This window comes from Panthera pardus, unplaced genomic scaffold (assembly GCF_024362965.1).
Source record: "Panthera pardus isolate Hobbes unplaced genomic scaffold, ASM2436296v1 HiC_scaffold_6, whole genome shotgun sequence".
Taxonomy (NCBI): Eukaryota; Metazoa; Chordata; class Mammalia; order Carnivora; family Felidae; genus Panthera; species Panthera pardus.
Window position 1 is genome coordinate 62,487,365 of NW_026526991.1, and position 16,101 is coordinate 62,503,465.

The 16,101-nt window shown below is 49.6% G+C and overlaps 1 protein-coding gene across 1 annotated transcript; it reads left to right on the top strand.

Annotated features, from left to right (window-relative positions):
• The first annotated feature begins 1,689 nt into the window (after positions 1–1,689).
• KRT4 (keratin 4) lies at positions 1,690–8,496 on the top strand. The gene is made up of 9 exons (XM_019419469.2): positions 1,690–2,243; positions 4,050–4,264; positions 5,213–5,273; positions 5,660–5,755; positions 6,273–6,437; positions 6,697–6,822; positions 7,241–7,461; positions 7,714–7,748; positions 7,857–8,496. The coding sequence occupies exons 1-9, from the start codon at positions 1,782–1,784 to the stop codon at positions 8,042–8,044; spliced, it is 1,569 nt and encodes a 522-aa protein (XP_019275014.2). The 5' UTR covers positions 1,690–1,781; the 3' UTR covers positions 8,045–8,496.
• The last annotated feature ends 7,605 nt before the right edge of the window (positions 8,497–16,101 follow it).

A 16,101-nucleotide genomic window follows, 5' to 3' on the forward strand; every position in this document is an offset into this window, starting at 1 on the left:
GATGGTTTGAATGCATTCAGCTAAAGTGAGATAAGTCATACAGAGAAAGACAGATACCATATGTTTTCACTCTTATGTGTATCCTGAGAAACTTAACAGAAGGCCATGGGGGAGGGGAAGGAAAAAAAGAAGAGAGGGAGGGAGCTAAACCATAAGAGACTCTTAAAAACTGAGAATAAACTGAGGGTTGATGGGGGAGGGTGGGAGGGAGGGGAAAGTGGGTGATGGGCATTGAGGAGGGCACCTTTTGGGATGAGCACTGGGTGTGGTATGGAAGCCAATTTGCCAATAAATTTCATATTAAAAAAATAAATAAAAATTAAAAAAAAAACAACGAATGCATTCAGCTAGTTAGTGGCACCAGGTGGGATTTGAACACAGATCCATGTCACTCAGTGGGGAAGAGTTTAAGTTAGGGCTTAAAAACTAGGATTTTGCACTTATTTTCACTCATTTATTTCTGTTTATTTTTGAGAGAGAGAGAGAGAGAGAGAGAGAGAGAGAGAGAGCAAGCAGGGGAGGGACAGAGAAAGAGAGGGAGACACAGAATCCGAAGCAGGCTCCAGGCTCTGAGCTGTCAGCACAGAACCCCCGACATGGGGCTCGAACCCTTGAACCGTAAGATCATGACCTGAGCCGATGTCGGACGCTTAACTCAGGCACCCAGATGCCCCTGGGATTTTGTGTTAAAAACATTGCTCTGAGAAGGGGCTCACGGGCTTCACTGTTCTGCTAAAGGGGTCCTCAGCACCAAAAGAGTTACAAACTCCTGCCCCGAATGCGGGGGTCATTACAGAAAAACAGAACATGCCCTGTCCTGGTGGAGTGGAGGGAACAGCTGGGCAGCAAACGGAGCAATGGGGCAAACGCCGTAGGGATGGGACCCAGGCTGGAGAATGCTGATCTAGAATCCCACAAACACAGACCTGAACAGAGGCCAGAGAAGGAACCTGCGTCTTGAGGGCCAGAGACAGAGTTCTGTCTCCTCAGTCCTCAGCTCCACGCCTGGCACATAGTTGGGTCTCGACAACCATGTCAAGTTGAGGTGAGTCTTGATCTAGGTTTGGAAGGCTATAAGGCTGGAATACGGATTTCTTCTTTGTGTGTGCACGTGGGCCCCAAGTGTGTGTGTAGGAATAATAACGAGGAGAATAAACCTGGGGGCAGCTTCTGACGGTTTACGATTATCATCTCGCTGCATCTTGAGAGGAGCTGCAGGTAAATGTTTGTATTATTTCCAACTTCCGGGGGAAGCATCTGAGCCCAAGGCAGTGACTCGCTCCAGGTTTGTGGAGCAAGGGAGGGTGGGCCCTGCACTTGAACCCAGGCCCTCGGTTTCCAAAATCTGTGGAATGAGAGAATGGGCAATGGGCCATCTTGTGTGGAGTCGGGGTGGGGGGATCCCCTGAGAGGCTGTTGAGATGGAAGGGGCAGTGGGTGGGGGCCCCTAAGGGCTGGGTCCAGGCAGGGGCCTGTGATTCAGGAGGCCCTGGGGCACCAGTTCAGGTTCTCCTGGAGGGGAGTGTGTTGGGATCCTGTAACCTGTGCCCTCCGAATGACATCTGTAGGTGTGTTTAGTGACATACTCAGCAGGTACGGGAAGGATGGGCCTGTGCCAAAGGCCAAGCCCAGAGATGTTTCAGATTTTTCCCTTTATGCCCCTGCAACCAAGCCCTGCTGCTTCAGCACATATAAGAGACCCAGGCTGGGGCTGCAGCATTCACGGGCCTGGCCCCTCGAGTTTCTCTGAGAAAGCCAAGCTCGCTCTCCTCTCCGCAACCATGATCTCCAGACAGCAGTGCGTCCGAGGCGGGTCCCAGGGCTTTAGCTGTGTCTCGGCTGTCGTCGGCGGGGGCAAGAGGCCTGCCTTCAGCTCAGTCTCCACGTCTGGGGGCACGGGCCGCTGCTCCTCTGGGGGCTTCGGCAGCAGGAGCCTCTACAATCTCGGGGGGAGAAAGAGCATCGCCATCAGCATGGCCGGGTCCCGGCAAGGCGCTGGCTTCGGGGCTGCTGGAGGTTTTGGCGTTGGCAACTTTGGTAGTGGATTTGGGGGTTCTTTTGGTGGACGGGGTGGTCCTGGCTTCCCCGTCTGCCCTGCTGGGGGGATTCAGGAGGTCACCATCAACCAGAGCCTGCTGACTCCACTCCACGTGGAGATTGACCCCGAGATCCAGAAGGTCCGTACTGAGGAGCGGGAGCAGATCAAGACCCTCAACAACAAGTTCGCCTCTTTCATCGACAAGGTGAGCCGCCCCTTTGGCCAGACACGGTGGTAGAAACCAGGGGTCCTGTGTCCTGGGCTTTCAGACCTGAGCCTGCCACAGTGTTGGGAACCACTGAACTTCTCTGGGCCTCTGTTTTCTAGCCGTTAAAGGGGGCTCATTCCTCCAAGTCTTCCTCTTTTGTCCATGGGGGTGGGAAGACAGGCTACTCAGAGCAATGCAGTGTTGGGAGTCTTCTTAGATGTGCTCTGTGACACTGGGAAAATTGCTCAACTTTGCTGAGTCCAGGTATCCCTGCTATACGGTTTCCCTGGGTGCATTGTTTCCCTGCTGTTTTCTCAGGTTTGGTTTTGGAAGTAACATGGCTAATAATCTAATGATTAGCCAAAATTAATTATAGTTAATATAAGAATTTAACTATTGGCACTTTTGTTGTTGGAGCAGAAGAAAACCACGCTGGTTTCCCAAAGGCAAAAGGGACCAATGGGACCCTGGAGAGTCATCTTCTTCATCCTCCTGACTCTGGGCAGACTTGCTCATTTCTGGGTCTGTTAGAGAGGAGGGGTTGGGTCTCTGCTTTTCTCTTTGTACTCTAACTTCCTTTCCCATGCAGGGTCTAGAGATTCAAGTCCTTTTTTTTTTTTTCTTTTTAGATTTATTTATTTTTGAGAGAGAGAGAGAGAGAGAGAGAGAGAGAGAGAGACGGAATGTGAGTGGGGGAGAGGTAGGGAGAGACGGAGACACAGAATGCCGAGCTGTCAGTACAGAGCCCGATGCGGGGCTCGATCTCATGAACCGCGAGATCACCACCTGAGCCGAAGTTGGATGCTCAACCGACTGAGCCACCCAGGCGCCCCTAGAGATTCACGTCCTTGAAGCTCAGTTACAGCCAAGTATGATGGATGATAGCAAGCAGATAAGCCCAGATTTCTAAGTCATCTGAAGATTAATGATTTAGTGGATGAGTGTAGTACATTTAGTCAAGGGTGCCTTGATTGTGCATCGAAATCTCAGTCCTCTTAGAATGTATGGGGCAAGAATGAACAATCTTGGAGTAGACTGAGTGGGAATGTTTTCTCTTCTTACTAGTTGGATAAGCCGTCAGTAGCTTAAAGAGGCTTTATGGTGACTCTAGGACACGCAGATATAAAAGCAAGGCCCAGAGTTCGGTGTTTCCTTGTCTCATCTCCCCTCATCGCATCTTGTGGGTTCAGACTGTGATCAGTCACCCTCACCTGCTTTTCTTTCAGCTCTGAAGCACATACAGTGGGAATATTGTGCCAAACTGCTACCTTGGCTTATCTTGTTGGATCTCTTCGTAGAGAGAGGGAAGGTTCAGGGAAGTCCCCTTGGAGAGCGAGCCTGGCCGAGACTGGGAATGTGTCTAGGGCCTTGGTGTTAACTGTTGATACTCAGTTGTGCACAGGTTTAAAGAGACACCTCAGGCCCATTTATTCCAAAAATCTTCAGCGGATTTATCATGCCTTTGCCTTGGGTCAGCATCACTTGGAATGCAAGAGTTCCCAGACTGTGGTTTTATCTCCTAGTTTTGTTTATTTTATTATTGCATAGAAATTCAATGTTCTTCTCAGCAAGTTGCCTCAGGGCCTCTGGGTCCCTGTGGTCAGGAAGTGGTGCCTGCAACACATGTGTTCCATCGTTGCCATGGAGCAGGGCCGCCATGTTGACCCCAATGGATGGTGCCTGGAGTTGTGACACGGTGGCCCTACTTGTATGGCTTTTGGGTCACCTGGGTGGCTGTGGCCAATCCTCCTGCCAAAGCTTCATTCAGGCCCTCATAGGCTGGCCGGTGCCTTTTTAACACAGGTGCGGTTCTTAGAGCAACAGAATAAGGTCCTGGAGACCAAGTGGAACCTCCTCCAGCAGCAGACGACCACTACATCCAGCAAAAACCTTGAGCCCCTCTTTGAGGCCTACATCAGTGTCCTGAGGAAGCAGCTGGATACCTTGGCCAATGACAAAGGACGGCTGCAGTCTGAGCTGAAGTCCACGCAGGACAGCGTGGAGGACTTCAAGACCAAGTATGTGTGGAGCACGGAGGGACACCGCCTGCCAATATCTGCCCAACCACGCCCCAGGGTCCCTGGGTTCCAGTCCAGTCATTTAGAATCTCAGCCTCTGAAGAGATCCCAAAAGCGTCAGGAAGGTTTTCTAGTTTGTTCCCCTGCATCCACATGGTCCCATTAAAAAATGGTGTGAGGCCTTGTTGCCCCAAATAGAATATGAGTGATGCATTTGGGGAATTGGGCTTGCTGCATACAAACAAGATCAGAAACTGCACAGATGAAAAGTAGTAGGGCATGGTCAGAAGAATACAGGTTGTGGAGACAGACCTTGTTTGGATACTGATTCCTCCACTTACTAGCTGTGTGATCTTGGGTAACTTGCTTAACCTCTCTGAGCCTTAGTTTTCTTCATCTTTAAAATAGGCTAATAATCCTACCTTTTAGCTTTTGAGAATTAAATGAAATTAAATAAGATCGAGAAAAGAGGTAGCATAGCAATGGACATAACATGAACATTTAATGCAGTACCTCTTACTATACTTACTATGGTGTAGACCTGAGAAAATACTGATCCGCTCTCTCCATTCGCTCTCGCACCAAACAAAGAGAGCTGGAGCACTGGCAGCATTCCTGAGAATTTAATCCACCAAAGGGACAGCCCTTCTATGAAGATAAAACCAACCAGACCATGCGGGGTTCTCCTCTTCACGCCTTATTTCTTGAAGACAGTCTTTATAAAGTTTGATTTTTCACTTCTCTGAATAAACCAGGGTCTAGACTGGTCTCTCATACACGGTAATTAACAAATGTAAGTTGAATGAGCATTTGCATGAAAACAGCAAAATGCAGCCAATTACTTGGATATTTCCAAAGAGTTAGATGTTTGAAAGCCAGCAGCAGAGATCGGGGAAACACTAGCTCACTGTGCGGCTTTTGTCTTTTCCTTCCCACCCCTCCCCCCAGGTATGAAGATGAGATCAGTAAGCGCACGACTGCCGAGAATGACTTTGTGGTCCTCAAGAAGGTAAGAGATGAAGGGTGGGAGGGGCTATGAGGGTATCCCTTCCCTCGAGAGTGGTCTTTGGCTGGAATCATGGGTTTGGTTCATCTCGGCCCCATCTTTACCCCACTTGGTACTCTCCAGATCTATGTGGTCAAAGGAGTGGGTAACTGCACCAGACCCTAAGGAACTGAAGTTGGGGATAAAAGCCCATTTGGATAAGTAGTTTCCATTTCTGCAGCTGGCTTTAGGGGCAGAGTATGTCAGATGATGAGTCCTTTGTCACCTCACCTGTACTGAGAAGCCTTCCCTACATGCTGCTGAGAACATCTTTGTGTGTCACTTGACATTCGTTCCCTTGCCCCGCTTGTGATTTCTGTACCTTTGTCTCTTATCCCCCACCTCTGCAGGATGTGGACATCGCGTACATGACCAAGGTGGAGTTAGAGGCCAAGGTGGATGCTCTGAACGATGAGATCAACTTCTTGAGGGTCCTCTTTGCTGCGGTGAGGACTCCATCCCCGTCCATTCAAAGAAGGCAGTCCCTCATGTGTGAGGCTGCTGCAGGCATTCACAGTTCTTTGAAAGGACTCCAGCTCCCTTACTTGCTGAGGGCACTCTCAGCAAGGTCATGGGTAGAAAGAATTGAAGTGAGAGACTCAACTCGGAGGTTTTTGAAACCAGATGTGGTCTTAGGAGGAGTGATTAGATCCAAGATTGCATGGGATGGAATTTCTTGCTGTCCAGCATTTCCCTGGTGAAATGAATCCATTCATTGATCACCTGCTTATGGTTCCCAGAGAGCAGCAAAGACCAGAAGCATTACTTTTTTTGTCTTGAAATGTCACCACCAATCACTTGATTTCTACATAAAAACTTACCGCTCTCCCTACACATTGGGATGCCAACCCTACTTTCATCTGAGTCTGTGGCATGGCCATTTCCATCACCACAGTGGATTTCTGGTGTCAGAGATTAGGGAAGACTCTCTGGGGAAACTGACACGAGACATTTCCCCTGCAGGAGCTGTGCCAGATGCAGACTCATGTTTCAGACACGTCCGTGGTCCTGTCCATGGACAACAACCGGAACCTGGACCTGGACAGCATCATCGCTGAGGTCCGTGCCCAGTATGAGGAGATCGCCCAGAAGAGCAAGGCGGAGGCTGAGGCGCTGTACCAGACCAAGGTGGGTATTGGGGATCTCTCAGGAGCTGGGGGTGGTTTCTGGGACTCTGCTTTTGATGTTTGTGAGCAGGTGATCACCACTCAAGCCTGAGAGATGTCAGAGATGAACTCATGTCCCGGGCATCACTGGTCCTGGTCTAATTTGAGATTACATGATATTTTGTATTATCCCTGCCACCTATTCTTGCTGACTTCACTTGAGAGTAGACCCTACCCAAACAGCCCTGACCCTTCATTCCCTGTGTTTTCCTGGATATTAGGTCCAACAGCTCCAGATCTCAGTTGACCAACATGGTGACAGCCTGAAGAACACCAAGAGTGAGATCTCAGAGCTCAACAGGATGATCCAGAGGCTGCGGGCTGAGATTGAGAATGTCAAGAAGCAGGTAAGTGTCACCACCTTCTAGCCATGGAACAGGGCCAGGGCAGGTGTCTCCATAGCAGACAAACAGATCTGGTATCAGGCCAGGAGATCCTAAGCTTGTGTGCAGGGGATTTGTGACTCCTTATGTAAACCACACTCAGGTCTTCTTAGCAATGTTCTACTTAACCTGACATGACACCCTGGTAAATAAGGTTTCTTGGCTCTTTTTCATTGGTTTTTGCTCATCTTTATCTAATCAGTCTGGTAGGGATGTTGGCGGGCCCTGGTTGTAGTAAAGGAAATGTATGAATAGGACAGGTGGGGAGAAGGACAGAATCCTGACATCTTAGCCCAAGTGAAGCTGGCACAGCAGAGGGGCAGATGGAGAAGGCTTGACATTAGGGCACTGATGATTGCCTGTTCAATGCCGTTGTCTACAGTGCCAGACTCTGCAGGCATCCGTGGCTGATGCAGAGCAGCGTGGGGAGCTGGCCCTCAAAGATGCCTACAGCAAGCGCACAGAGCTGGAGGCCGCCCTGCAGAAGGCCAAGGAGGAGCTGGCCCGGATGCTGCGGGACTACCAGGAGCTCATGAGCGTGAAGCTGGCCCTGGACGTGGAGATCGCCACCTACCGCAAGCTGCTGGAGGGCGAGGAGTACAGGTGGGATGGGCAAGGCAGAGAGGGAAGGTGAGGGAGGGAGATATTCTGGAGCCTTGAGTTTGCACCTCTGCTGGGCCACCTGCTTCAGTGCTGCATGGGTGCGTTATGAAGCAGGGCTGTGTGGACAACAGGTTCACATTCAGACCTTTAACTTGGCTACATAAGGATGGGATATGTGTTTGAGACCCGCTCATTGAACAGAGCCTGGCTCCGGGCTCTGCTGTGACTCACTGCTCTTTCTCTCCCCCACAGAATGTCTGGAGAATGTCAGAGTGCCCTGAGCATCTGTAAGTACCTTCCACCCCTTCCATGGCCTTTTGTCCACCCCGGTTCGGGTGAGACCCCTGGGTGCCAGTGTTGTTGGAATAACCATACCCTTTGTGTCTCTCCTGCAGCTGTGGTTGGTGGTGGCGCTAGTGCTGGGACCATCGGCGGAGGATTAGGAAGCTGCTCTGGGTTTGGCCTGGGCAGTGGCTTTGGCTCTGGCTCCGGAAGTGGCTTTGGGTTTGGTGGTGGTGTCTGTGGCAGTTCTGGCAGCAAGATCATCTCTACCAGCACCATGATCAAGAGGTCCCACCGATAGAGGAGACAAGGTCCCTGCAGCCCTTGAGCCCAGCTGGGCCCAGCCCTGGTATCTCTGTGCTTCTTTCATCCCTGCCTCCACCCTCCCTCTCTGGGGCTCATCTTCCCAGTGTCACCTCAGTGTGGACTCTGCCCTCCTGGAGTTTGGTATCTTCCTCTCGATTTGGTCCTGGTTACCACCTGGAATGAAAGGGGTGTCAGCTGATTCTTCACCTCCCACAGGCAGAGGAGAACACAACCAGGAGTTTCATCTCCTGGTTAATCAGGGTCACGTATGTCTCCTCCCAGCCCATGGCCCCGGATATCTCTCTACATCAGGACCAAACTCCTCTGTTACTTGGCAGCAACCTGGCCTGCAAGGTCAGGACAGGAACCACTCAGGGTCCCATCCACCTCTTCTCCTCCCCTCTATCCATTTTGGGTGAATCTCTAATAAAACGCTTTTGTCATTCACTTTGAGTCATTGTCCTTGTTCCCTGGGGAGAAGTCTCCAGAATTCAGGTGGGAGCAAAGGAGGCTGGGGCCTGAGGGATATGTCTGCACAGATCAAGGTCATCATCTAATCTGGGGAAGACATGCTGTGGAGCATGTGTGGAGTCTGAAGGCTGCTCCAGAACAGGGGCACAGACTTCCAACAACCAACAAGTACACAAAGATGGAAGACAATCAGAGCAGGTCCATCTCAGTGTGGAGCCTGCAGTGAGCCTGAAGGGAAGGGGTAGAAGAGAGGCAGTCAGGGGGTCTCCAATGAATATGGAACGAGAGGTTAGGGAGCTTATGGAGAGTTTATACTCAGTGTCTAGCAAGGCCTCCCTACTTTCATGAAACTCCATGCATGGGACTCAATCTAACTGGACCAGCAAGGGTTTCTGGAACTTCTTCCAAGGATCAACAAGATCCCGATTGCTGGATGGAGGGATGGAAGCATGTTGTTCTCGCAGAGCTTTCATGCCCTGCCCACTTTCCCATCTCAGGTGATTATGTCTAGGGTTATGTCCATACTGCTGTCCCTGAGTGGTGAGGACATGGGGGATGGGAGGCAGGTCTGCTAGAGTGGTAGAAGGTGAGGCTTCCTGATTGGGCCAGCCCTGGAGAAATGAAGATGAGGAAATGAAGATGAGGTGAGGGCAGTGAGAGGTGGGGGTCTGGTTATAGCATTTGTGGACACCCTGTTTCTATATTGGACCAATTTCAAGCTATGCCGAGGAGCATAATTTTCCTGCACCATTCCCCGTGTGGTCTGACCTAAATCCCTCCGACTGCAGATGCAGGAGGCACTCGTTCCCTTGGCCACTCAGTTGGAGCTTCCCACCCTGGACTGCCAGGCAATTCATTCAGACTCCAGTCCCCACAGCACAGTGCCCATGGGGCCCTTATTGCATGCAGACAGAAGGGCACACGGGTTGCCCAGGGCCTGTCCCTGCCCAAGTGGCCTTCACACAGACCTGGAGGTGGGCTCAGGGCAGCATGGGCAGGCAACAAAGCATTAATCTCAGGGGTTTGTGCTCCCTGGGCTGGAAAGGCTGGTCCTTCTTCAGCCCCGCCCTAATCTCCCCTTTGTCTTGGGGCTCACCCCCATGTGTCAGACCAGGAAGTCTTTGACTTCTTCCCACCACTGAGCCCCTCCCCTGGGAACATGCTGAATTGGCTCTTTTCTAAGTTCCTGGAGCTGGGAGGAGGAGTCAAAGGTTAGCAGTAAGGGAGGGACTTCTCAAGTTCACCCACCAGGAAGGTTCGGGTTGTGATGGGCCACCCTGAGGAGCTGGGGGCAGATTACCGAATTTCTCATACCTGCTGAGCAAGTCAAGTGTGGGACTAGCCAGCCTGAGTGGCACCGCTAGGCCTCCAGGGCCTCTTTAGTTGGATATAATGGTTTACACAGGAAACTCAGGTCAAGTGCGTGTGTGTCTTTGAATAAATGTGTTTCTGCAGGAAAGTGGTTATGTGAGTTTGTTTGTGTTTCATTTCTATAAAGAAGACTCCTGGTTCACCTACAAGAAGAAAAGCATTCCTGTTGGTCTCTGTTACCAGAACAACCAAGGGGAGTGGATCCTGGCCATGAGCCATAGGTCTGGAGCTGGCTGGCTATTGAAAGGGGATTATTATTTGTGGGGAAAGTCTAACTCTGAGATGATAGGCACCGCTCTTCTCTTAGATCTTTGAACTGGATCTGGCCAGCTCTTTGTGTTCAGGGAGCTATGGAGACACAGACTGTATTACCCTTTGGAAGGCCCTGCAGTCTCCACACCCTCCCCCCACCCCCAAATGCTTTAACGTGAGGAGTACTAAAACCACTTCTCACTTTGTAATGGCCCAAATGTGAGTTGGCAGATGTTTAACTCATTATATTTGGTTCATCTGCCTTGACCCCCACTCTTCAGGCTCTTGACCTCCAGCCTTGGCTGCAACCTCACTGGTGGTTTGGCTCAGGCTCCAGGCTCACAAGCAATGACCTTATTTGCATAGGTCCCTCCCCCTTTGCCAAGACCCTCTGCTCTGAGTCCAGCCCTCCCAGTTTCAGAAAATTCTTGCCAACACTTCTGAAGTCTTCCTGCCTTGTTGCTAGTAAAACTGAAGGATATAACAGAGAGGGATTTATTTAGTGTTGCCCCCTTGTGGGATTTTGGTTTTGCCTGCTATGGGGACTCAGGTTTTGGATTCTAGGACCAGAGGACCTCAGAATAAGGCAGGTCCACTGCCATGTCTTGAGAGTGATGGTCAAGGTTTAATGAGACAGTGATCTAGGGAAATAACTAAGGGAGCTGAGTCCTCCTTTGTTAGCCCTTGAGGCAAGGGAATAGTGGGTCTGGCCAGGGCAAAGAGAAGGAGCAAGCTGAAGGAAGAAGCCATTTTAGCACCTGTTCCACCCTTTTGCTGTTTGAAGGTAGAGACTTAACAGTCATCTTTCTATCCCATGGAAAGAAGGCTGGGAGTGTAGGACCATGGCCATGAAGGGTCTTGGTGGGAGCCCCAGGACTCAGGCTTGTGGCTGCCCATGATTTCTTGCATCTGTGGGGTTTTTACTTGAAGTGCTGTGGATTTGGTCCTCAAAAATTCAAAGGAGAAGCTAGATGAGCTAGGAAGAGGTTTTGGGGAGAAAGAGTTTGGACTGCCATTTGCCATTCACCTGTCTGTCATCCACCATCCATCCATCTACTGTCTATCCATCCGTCCATCCAACCATCCACCCATCCATCCACCCATTTATTAGCTTTTCAATTTTATAGGGCAGGGACTGTGTTTATTCATTTTGATATTTCAAGGCCAGTGTGCTTGTCACATAGTAGATATTTCACAAATGTTGGTTTAATGAACCAATGTGAGTTGGTTTAATAAACGGATGTCCTAGGCAATATTCTAATAAGAATTAGACGATTCTTTCAAGGAGTTTTCAATCAGGGTAATAATGTCTAGATAAAAACATGCACATATATAACCTGGAAGAGATGAAGAGGGAACTCTGGGCCACCTGCTTTTGGGGTGTGGCCTTCAGGCCCAGGGTGTGCTTTGGATTCACATCTGGGAAGTGCCACACGTGCACCTCTCTCCCCTTCAGGCAGCTGTAATGCTAAACCTTGGCCCTGCTCTGCCTCCTTTCCCACTCTTGTTTACTGTGAGCAAACGTTCTGGGGCCCAACAGGTTTCTCGTCACTCCCTTATTTCCTGGTAGAATCGTCTTTCCCCTAGCGACATCCATTCCTTCGATATTTGCTGCGTGCTTTCCTTATGCTGGGTGTTGTCTCCTTGTACTAATTACATAATATCCTGTGGTCCCCTTATTTCCCACCGTGATAGCACCCTCTGCCTGGTGTCCAACTGGATTCCCTCAAAGCTGCAGCAGAGAGGAGAGCCCTGCTTTTCAAATCATTGCCCGGAAAAATACATTTAAATTTCCTGTTAACTTTCTCTTTCCCAGGTTAAATGATCACTTGACCTTTTCCCCCCGCGTCTTTTAGTTTTTGTTTCAGGCAATTTATTTCATAACTTCCTAAGTTGTTTTTGGAATCTCCCACGGAGGACAAGATGGGATTTCTGCTACTGACAATCTCTAGTTTGAGAAGCGTACTGGACAAACATGATTCAGCACAAACGTGGTGGAGAGCTCCTATCACTCAGGACAATCTTGCTTAGATAAAGCGTTATTGAGGGCGAGCCTCCCTCTCGGTTTTATTGTCTTTTTTATCTTCTCTGTAAGTCTGCTTTGCGGCCATTGTTCCTTCAGTTTATTCTTACAGCAGGACATGGAAGTGAGTTATTTAAAATCAGGATGCAAGTTTCTGTCTTGGAAGGTAAAGAAGGTGAAATGGGTCTCAACACAGTCTGCCTTGACCTCATAACCTACTCTCTACACAGCTGCCAGACTCATCTTTTTACAAGTCACCTCACGTCGGGGCACCTGGTTGGCTCAGTCAGTTAAACATCCAACTTTGGCTCAGGTCATGATCCTGCAGTCAGCGGGTTCGAGGCCTGAGTCGGGCTGTGCGGACAGCTCAGAGCCTGGAGCCTGCTTCAGATTCTGTGTCACCCTCTCTCTGCCCCTCCCCTGATCATGCTCTGTCTCTCTTTCCTGAAACCCTTCAGTGACATCTCCTCTCACCTCTTCCCTCATTCTGCTTCAGCTCTGCTGGCCCCATGCCGTTCCTCAAATGCTCCCCATTCTCCTGCCTCAGCCTCAGGGCCTTTGCACTTGTGGTTCTCTCTGCCCAGGACACCCTTTACTCACATGTTTGCATGTCTTGTTCCTTCACTGTGTTCAGATTATCCGCTCAGGTCCCCTTAGACCACTCTCTATGAGATAGCACCCCTTGTCATGTCTACCCCCCTTTCCTGCTGTATTTATTTGGTAGTGCCTTCCACTGCCTGACAAGCATGTATTTATTTCTTTATTGTCTGTTTCCCACTGGCATTGTGGACTCTAGAAGAGTGGGGACTCATCTATTGTGTCCACTATTGCTTTCCTGGTGCCTAGAATGGTGCTTGGTAAATAGTTAAGTGCTCAATAAGTATTCATTTTATAAGTAGACAGAGCCCAGGAAGGCTGATTAGAGCTGATGTTTGCATCTGTGGAAGAAGAAGGGTATTAAGTCAAGAATATGATGGAGAACACAGGGTGCTCGGGTCCTTGCTAGAGCAATTAATTCATTGAATTAACCTGTGAATGTTCCAGAGCAGCAGAAGGGGCCCTACCTATTCTCACATTAGGACGGAAGCACATCTCAAAGTAACACACAATGACATATGGAAAATAATAGTGACTGTTTCCTGAGTACTCAGTATGTGTAGGTACCATCCTTAGAGTTTGCCATGCATTATTTAATTCAATGCTTGCGACAACTGTGGAAGATTAATTCGCTATTATTATCATCTTACAGAGGAGGAAACTAAGGCTTGGAGAAGCTTAGTAACTTGCCCAAGAACACAAGTGAGAAGCAGAGCCAGGATTCAAGCCCAGGACTGCCTGATTTATCTGGGTAAGCCCCTCTCTTATCTCCAGGTGGGACCCACATGAGCCAACAGTTAAAGAAGGGGACAGAACCTTAACCTGCAGTGAAAGAAGCACAGTGTCCACATCACAGACAGTGAGGGTCCTCCTAGGGGTTTTGCCACATACTACATCACCCCTGAACAATATATCTTCATTAGGCACTGTGATTTTAAGAGTTTCGTGGACAGAATGAAGAGTCCTGGAAGGCACGTGCACAGAAAGAAGACTGGGAGGAGGGTCTGGGTGTATTGAACCTAGAGAACAGCTTCTGGAAATTCAACGGCATTTTCTAATATTGGAATAGTTGTTGTGCAGAAGTCAGGGAGCTTTGTGTGTATTACTCTGGAGGGTCAGACAAGAGCGAAGTCATGTCAGTTCAGTTCACATTCGTTGAAGGCCTGATGGGACCAGATGCTGATGCACACGAAGGCAGGGAGGGCTGGCAGTGACAGCACGCAGAAGGGAGTGGTCCCGTGGGGAGCTCCAGCAGGGGACAGTGAGCCTTGTGTAACGGACAGTGGAAGAGGCTGATCGGTAGGAGTTTGAGACCTGGGGCTTAAAGATCTCAGGTGGTTGTTGGGTTACTGCCAGGGTTTTGACCCTCCAAATGCACACACGTGTCCGTAGACTGAATAAATCAAATGTCTTTCACACACGTGTGTTACCCTTTTGAAATGTAGGCGAGTATAAAAGGCAATTTTAATGTTTATTTATTTTGAGGGAGAGAGGCAGAGTTGAATTCACAGTACAAATAGATGTTCTCAAATGACCCTGAAAGGATAGAGTCTAACCTACGTGAAGGTCAATATAATTTTTAAAAAATGTTTATTTATTCTTGAGAGAGAGACAGAGACAGAGCGTGAGTGGGGAGGGATTAGAGAGAGGGAGACACAGAATCCGAAGCAGGCTCCAGGCTCTGAGCTGTCAGCAGAGAGCCTAACGCGGGGCTTGAACTCATGAACTGCGAGATCATGACCTGAGCTGAAGTTGGACGCTTAACCAACTGAGCCGCCCAGGTGCCCCTGTCAATATAATTTTTAATGTCAAAAGGGGCCTTCAGATCTGGAGATGGGTGGGTGCCATGGTGGTATGGTGGTCAGGTGGGTGAGACCCCTGCCAACCCCAACTTCACTGATTCCATAAAGAAGAGGTAGGCTCCTACTGGAGTAGAGGGCATTGAAGCTAGAGCCAAGAAGAACTTCCTCAGCTCAGGGTGGTGGCTTGCTGGCCTGGGCAGGCCAGAAGATTTGATGAACAGCCTTCCGTGGGGATCCTGAAGAGCAAAGAGAGGCCGCAGGGAAGTGAGGGGACCACCTGGAGGCAGAGGAGTGCTCTGGCTGGCTTCCTGGGTGCAGCACCCTATGAGGCTCTGATTTTATACACTGTAACACAGTGAGTCACTCATTTATCTAGGGAGAAAGAACCTAGGGTATTTAGTTAAGCTTCAAATAATCCAGGTGTTCAGGGTGAGTGTAAACCAACAAGTGTTTTCTCCAAATATTTTTTGGGTCCCCAAGTCCAGAGGGCTGGGCTGGACCATCATAAATTTCAACTTGGGATTGCTTCCTCCCCTGGCATCACCTGTATCACTCATGACTCTCCAATCAGAATTGATGTTCTAGTCCTACTAAGGCACCCCCAATCCCTGGTTTACTTCCGGTTCCCTCGTGAGCGATGTCTGCTCTGAAACCCTGGCTGTAGAGTAAGAATAGATTAAGCCCTTCCTCTCACTCCTTCTGCCCCTGGCTGGGAGGTCCCAGCTCTAGTACTAGGTGATGACTTTGGTGGCTGTGGCTTTGCTTCTCAAAGACTCTTCTCCAAGCTAATTCCCTCTGAAGGAATGGCAAGTATGGCTCAGGATCAGCGGGCTCTGGTCATGGCTGCCCCCAGTGGGGAGCAGTTGGGGATCTTGATTCACTGGGAGTTTAAGAATCCCAAGGATCCATTCCCTAGACTTCAGGGCTGGCACCTGGCCATGCAGCAGCCTTGTTCTGTCCGCCACAAAAGGCAGGCCCTCCATCCGTTCTGCCTTCCAGGTCTATCTCATCACTGAATTGATCAAGGCTCATGCTTGCAAATATGAGCATCCCTTCTGTCTTATGTAAACTGAAAATAATATATGAAAGGACATTATTGCTCGTTTGCTCTCTGGGAGCTTGGTAGCTTGGAACCATGCACAGCCGCACCTGGAGGCATCTCTGGTGACAACAGTGTGACCACTGTTGCTGCACCGATGATGCCTGAGGCAAAACGACAACATCCCACCTCTGCCCATGGAGGCCCAGATGTCTCCATCATTGCACCCTCCAAGAAGCTAAACTGTTCTGTCTGTCCATGGCTGTCTCCTTACATTGTCTATATCAGAATCCGAAATCTCACGAGGGTCTACCTCATTGGAACATTGTAGGTCACAGTCCTGGCTTCCAGGTGCAAAGCAATCTGGGAATGTGTTTTCTGGATTTTGTCCTAGGAAGGTGGGGATCACAATGTGGGAAATGACTGAAACGTAGGAAAGGTGTTCACAGATGTTGCGTGGTCACAAATGACAAAAGTCCACCATGGTCTCCACTTTC

What these genes read in the sequence shown, in the direction of transcription:
- KRT4 (XM_019419469.2), top strand. Translation starts at nt 1,782, where the DNA reads ATGATCTCCAGACAGCAGTGCGTCCGAGGCGGGTCCCAGGGCTTTAGC. An exon ending in ACTTTGTGGTCCTCAAGAAG is followed by an intron (nt 5,274 to 5,659) that starts GTAAGAGATGAA and finishes CCACCTCTGCAG; the next exon opens with GATGTGGACATCGCGTACAT. An exon ending in TCAGAGTGCCCTGAGCATCT is followed by an intron (nt 7,749 to 7,856) that starts GTAAGTACCTTC and finishes TCTCTCCTGCAG; the next exon opens with CTGTGGTTGGTGGTGGCGCT.